General features: G+C 37.2%; 1 protein-coding gene across 1 annotated transcript; it reads right to left on the minus strand.

The window, feature by feature from the left end:
* Positions 1–1,349: 1,349 nt before the first annotated feature.
* Positions 1,350–2,315, minus strand: LOC135086406 (uncharacterized). The gene has a single exon (XM_063981136.1). The coding sequence runs from the start codon at positions 2,313–2,315 to the stop codon at positions 1,350–1,352; it is 966 nt and encodes a 321-aa protein (XP_063837206.1).
* Between the last annotated feature and the right edge of the window lie 4,285 nt (positions 2,316–6,600).

Below are 6,600 nucleotides of genomic sequence, written 5' to 3' on the forward strand. Positions count from 1 at the left end.
TTATGAAATCTTTTTAGCGCTTTGTCTCTTAAATTCATAATAAATTTTATAGTGTCCGTTATCCAAGGCTTATTTTTGTCTTTAATCACTATTTTTTTCTCTGGTGCATGTAAATCAAACAATGTTAAAATATAGCCATTAAAGGTTGCAACCATATCATCAACATTCTGTTTTTGGGTGATAGAAAGCCAAGGGATTGAATCCAGGTCTTTTTCAAACAAGTTTGGGATTATGTTATGGAATGGTCTTTGCAATACCACCTGTTTTTTAAATTTGGGCTTCTTTATATCAAAATCAACTATAACTGTTGCGTGATCACTCAAAGAGTGATTATGCATCACCATTACATTTTTACAACGGGAAATATCATCAATTAGTACTAAATCCAGGATTGATGCCGTACTGTCGGTTACTCTGGTTGGTTCATTCACCAGTTGCTGAAGGTTGTGTTGGGTATAGAAAGTTATTAATTCTTTGGCTTGTGCTGTCTCTGTTTTGCTGAGATTTATATTCAGATCACCCAATAAGCATATATAATTACAACGGGACATAACATTCACTGATTCGCTGAGTGAGTCTAAAGCATCCCGGACACAGACACTCTCCGGTCTATAGGCTGTGCCTAGCGCTAAGGTCCCGCCGGGTAAACGAACCTCAAGCCATAGTTGTTCCAATGTTGAAAGAGGATGCTGCCTTATTTTAGTGGTTAGTCCCTCCTTCACGTAGAAACCTACACCACCACCTCTGTTACCTTTACGGGCTCTGTGAATAAATTTGTAGTGAGGTACATCCGGTGCGAGGGCCTCCTCTCCTTCACGAATCCACGTTTCATTAACCGCTAGGATATCAAATTGGTACTTTAGAATCGTAACTATGAGTTCTTCTTGGCCAGTATTCAAGGATCTGGCATTTAGGAGCCCCAATCTCAAACATTTTCCTATTTTATTAGCCATGAGGACTGAAAAAAATGTGCGTGTGATTATTATATTTAGGAGCATTAAAGCAGTGATGTAGTGTGTAATGTGAGTATGAAGAAATACAATAGCAGTGTGAGTGTCTTATCCTATGTGTAGTGTATAGTGAAGTTGTGTATGTGTGGTGTAATAAAGTTGTCATGTGTGATCTTATTTTTGTAATAAGTAATTGTGCGAATACATGTATTATGCTAATTATATTTTGTATGCGTGCTTGAGGATTTTGAGGAGTTCGAGTGTTGTGTACAGACAAAATATACAAAAAGGTGTGAAACAAATCTGTATCATCAATATTAGTATAGAAAAGTAATCTCAAGTAAAAGTTAGGGAGATCAAAGGTACCGTCCAACCGAAATAAGTATATCAGCTCAAACATCAAAATTCTCCAAAAATCCGTTTCAAGTCAGCCTCCGATTGTATCCTATGCCGTGCTTTGCCATCGTCCTGCCGGGCGTAGATTTTACCGTCTCTTGTCCAGACATATTTGAAATTCTTGGATCGGGAGATCTCTCGTGTTTGCTGGAATAGTTGTCGATAGTGTTTAGAGAGCCTTTCGTTAATGTAGACCGAACACGCAGGCCTCGATACAGGCAGGCCTTCGGTGGTGACCCCGCGGCGCACGCGTGCGGCTTTTAACAGCGTGTCGCGAGTGTCTCGGCGAGTTAGTCGCACGGCCAGGGGGCGCGGCCGAGCTCGAGCGGCGCCCTGCTGTGCCGATCTCGGAGGACCCACTCTTTCTGCGCTCACTACTTCTTTCGGGTCTAGGTCAACTCCGATTTTTTTTGCAAGGGTGACAACGACTTGTGTGCCATTCTCGTTAGCCTCTTCTGGATAGCCGGCTATTTCCACGTCGTTTAGCAATAGCATTCGGTCACGCTCCTGTATTTCCACTTCAAGATTCAAAATTTTGCTTTCAAGGGCTGTAGTGTCACCAAGTTTACTCTTCTGGCTTTCCAGATCTTGCACTCTGGTCTCTAACTGCTCGATACGATTGTTTTGTTTTCGTATGGATTCTGTAAGCTCTGCTATAGCCTCCCTTAAGCTGTCTGTCTGATTATTGATAAGTCCAGCCATATATACTTTTAATTCAGTGATTAAATCTTTTTGAGCCGTAGCCTGAGCGCAAGATTCTGGGCTCGATATTTGTTCTAATCCCGGCGTTTCGTCTGAGGATCGTGATGTCTTCTTACGGTGGGTAACGTTATGGTCTTCGTTTTTCCTATTCAAGTCCGGGTCTTCCTGTGTATTTTGTGGGTTAGGTCGGACCGGTGTGTTTAAATTTCCAGTTTTAGGTCTTTTACTCTTGCATTCCGGGCAGCACCACTGATCTTTTTTTTCCATAATCTTAAAAAGTCCGAAAGAAACGTTAGCGCACTCCAAATCATACTTGTATTTGCAAACCATACATCGTAAGTATTCTCTTCTAGGTATGGGTCTCTGGCAGCCAGCGCATGTTTGTGTAGCACTCATTTTCAGTCTGGTTCTGTCGAAACTAGAACGTAAACAAATCAGTGCAAAAGGTCTAGTAGGTACTTGCAGCGCCCTCTGTTGAATTCTGCACGTAACAGCTATTGCAAAAGCAATATCAATCAATGGAACTCGCACACAAAGGCAAAGTCAGTGCGCGGTTGTTAGATCAGTCGATTTCTCATAGATGGCGCTATTCAGTATAACTTGAGTGTCTTAAATGTTCTAGCTGCTGATGACACATCAAAATTAGGTTATAATGTTTTTCACTTTTTAAATCAATGATAATCACATACAGTAATACGTTCCAGTTCTTCGGCGGGTGGCACTTTTTCGTGTCTGGTAGTTATTTTTCCGCAGGGGATCCGGAATTGTTTCATAAGTTATCGTTTGTGTTCCGGTATTTATTATCACTATTTCACTGTTTAGACGATGAACTTCTCCGGAATTACGCGTGTGTAGAATTTTTGTAACATATTACACTTCACACTGGCGTTTTTAGGCTTGGTAAATTACTTTAAACTATATAAATAATATTTTTCACTTAGATCGATGTTAATCCGCGCACAACAGCGCCCTCTCTCCATTATGTTGTGCAAGTCTAGATGCCTAATTCTTCCACGAAGCTTTTATTCGCATTATAATATATAACAATTGATACGTTATTTTCTACGTAGATATCTTTGTGAAAGTCTAGTTGCTAATATTTTGCGAAACTTTTGGCGATGTTGTATTTTATACCGATATTGATACATTTATTTAGATGTAATTAAGTCATTAACAAAGCACAAATTAACTAAGTTTCAGTCATTTAAGTATCCAATCCACTACTTTTTGCACTAAATACCCCTGTAAGACTGTGTGTTTATCAAAAATTCGTCCCAATGATTACTTACCACGTGGTAAAATTATCGGTCTTTATGAGTACAAGATCCATTTTAAATTCTGTCTCTCTCTTCAGTGAATCGTTATCGTAGTTATCGTGATAAATTTTCAACTTTCCAGAGCCGCATGAGTTAATTTATCAGCTTATGCGTGTATTGCCAGCGTGACAAGGTATGTATCTATACGTCTTTTGGAGCAGTAAGCAACAATCGGTGTGTCCCCAATTATAGAATGATACAAGTTTTTATATGTATTTTAAGGATTATTGTAATCAAAAGGACATACTCGTAATGGTCAAACGTTTAAAAATGCAACAACCTGATTCAAAACTGTTGCCATCTTTTCGTATGTACGATGAGGGAATACTGACTGTATTCTTTTCAGGTGGTACTTGATCGACCGGACGCCAACCTTCCGCAGACCTCCACAGATTGTACTTGCCACTGGAATGTAGTGCCTATCCTAGTGTTGACGCTATTTGTCCAGTAAATTGCATTTATTTCCAGGCCTTATGAAACTCCTGGCTCAGACAATGTTCCTATCCTGGTTGCTTCACAGGTCCGGCCACTCTTCAACAAAGCGTATAAAAGCACCTATAAGTTTTGGACCAAATAAAAACTGTTCTTTCTTTCTTTATAGGTTCAGCCAAACCAACGCAATCTCAAGCGATCAGCCGGCGTGCAGTGATGGCGATTAGACTTAGGGTTCGGCCAAACCAACGCGATCACAGCGCGATCAGCTGGCGTGCAGCGATGGCGACCAGACCTAAATGCATTGTTCGCCATCGCTGCACGCCGGTTGATCGAGTGTGAACCTTATAGGATTTGGAAGCGATGTCACCAACGAGTTCAATGTGGGTAGCTTTTGTAGTCATGCAGACAATAAATATCACTATATTATAGGCTTCTATAGTTTTGTTCCCTTGGACATCAAAATTTAAAAGGGTCCTTCAAAATCGTCTCCCTTGTTCATGAATTGTCTAGATTGAGATACTTGCTGTTCTGGTAAATCTACCATTATTTGTACTTTGGCAGTAGCATTCAATTTAGCACAATTGAAACATCTGTGCACGTATTTTCTCGCCAATAGTTTCGCCTTGATAATCCAAAATGTGGAGCTGTATCAGCTTTCTTATGTCCTGAAGCAGTGGTTGGGTTAATACTGGGGAGTGTAAAACTATAAAAGTGCTTTATAAAAGCCTACTTGCAAAAATAAATGAGTTTTATGCCCGTTTTCACCATTAATCCCAAATTTTTAAGTGACCCCTATAAAAACAAAATTCCTGTTATGTATCACCATAGAAGTCACTTACAAATTAGGGATTGATGGTGAAAACGGGCATTAGTCCTTTTGATAGCTCGTCTCTCCCTAAAAATGCAATTTTCGAAAATTATAATATAGTTATGCAACAATATTGTAACTTTTTGATTTTGAATAAAGCTATAATTTTAAATACAACCATAAGTTAAGTAATTTTTCACAAGGTAAAAGTACGTTATCCTTTTTACGAATTTATTTCGATACGAATAGTTCGAGGAAAAACTACGTAAACTACACTTACACGTTGAATGCACGACTAAATCTGAACGCCAATAAGTGGTTAACTGCGAGTTTGTTCCGGCGTTTCTTCTCAGCACTTGCCATATGTTTGTCTCGAAGCGCTGGTAGGGCCCAAAAGATAAGGAGACATGTAAAGTGCCCCATAAGGGCTACCTTTTCTTTTTTTATTATTTTCTATTGACGTTCATAAGTGCCACTTGTGGTCTAAACTGAATAAATATTTAAAAAAAAAAAAAAAAAATAAATATAAATACATAGGCCCCTCACAGACATTTTTAGCTATCTTTTGATGTATAACACATATTTTTAATAATGGTAATAAATTTTTAGGACAGTTTTTTTACGCTCCTGAAAAGTTGGCATTTTTCACTTGCGTACTTATTCCAGGAAGGGTGCGATTTGTTGCTCTATTCTAGCTAGGTACCTAGGTGTAATAAAAGATATTAAAACATTGACATTTACTAAATTTAGAAATAATTTATTAGAATTCTTAAAACAAAACATGTATTACAAAGTCAATGAATTCCTGACAGAAAAATCTTTTTGACATTTTGTACTTGACATCTAAAAATTTCTTAAAATATGACATTATGTATCATTGACATTGTATGAATCTAATCAAATCTAATGTAATAATATGTTTGTGCTATTTCAATAATTCAATAATTCATAATCATTTTCTGACATTTGCATAACATTCAATTAATATTACTTTTTAATATTAAAAACATAACCGTATTTTTTGTAATATTTGCACATCGTATGTACGATAGAATATGTTGGAAACTTCTCTTTTTATAACCATTTCTAACCGTATTCTGGCAAATAAATGATTTATTATTATTATTATTAATAAAAAACCTAAACTTTATGCATGCATAAATACAATGAAATAAAAACTTATCTTAACAAAACACACATAGGTATTCAAAAAATTATAATAAAAATAAACTTATTTAAAAACAAGCTTTTATTCTGAATTTCGAAAGTTTGTATCGCGCATGGAATTTATTCCTCTTTTTCTCTGTTTGCGCTACAAGCTTTCGAAATTCAGAATAAAAGCTTGTTTTTAAAAAAGTTTATTTTTATTATAATTTTATTTTACACTTTTTAGTTATATCTTAATCTCAGGACCCTGGACATTATCTAACACTAAAGTGCTCGAAAAGACAAATCCAACGAACCCAAACTCGATGAGTTTCCGCCGTTTTGTTTAGGAGTTCCTATGGCCACCTCCCGACTCCATCATCAGACCAGCTCAATGGTACCATAATATTGCATTGTCATCGTACTTACATAAGTATACCAAATTTCAGCTCAATCAGTTGAGGAGAACTGGTCTTAAATTCAGTTGCAAGATTTGTCCCACACATACTAACAAGTGAAGTCAATATAAAGCTTGTAATAATAATAATCAAAATCATTTTATGGCCGATATTCAATGAATTTAGTTTCGTATCGCTGAGTATTGCAATTTGAGGGTTCGATTGCTATACTTAATTATTTGCATGTAACATTTTTGGAACTTTACCACAGAATAAGTAATAGTACAGGTACAGAAGGATTACTCCGCAAGACGATTTAAATAAATGCGAGTCTTGCTACGACGCGATACAGTGGAATTCAGCTCGCACAGCACTACGTACCTACAATTTTATTCACCTACAAGTTTTGTCTCTTTCTATCGCGTGCCTCTGAACTCTTCTTACGCTGC

Source organism: Ostrinia nubilalis, chromosome W (assembly GCF_963855985.1).
Source record: "Ostrinia nubilalis chromosome W, ilOstNubi1.1, whole genome shotgun sequence".
Classification (NCBI taxonomy): domain Eukaryota; kingdom Metazoa; phylum Arthropoda; class Insecta; order Lepidoptera; family Crambidae; genus Ostrinia; species Ostrinia nubilalis.

Excerpts from the sequence above, each read along its gene's own strand:
- LOC135086406 (XM_063981136.1), bottom strand. The coding sequence starts at position 2,315 with ATGGAAAAAAAAGATCAGTGGTGCTGCCCGGAATGCAAGAGTAAAAGA.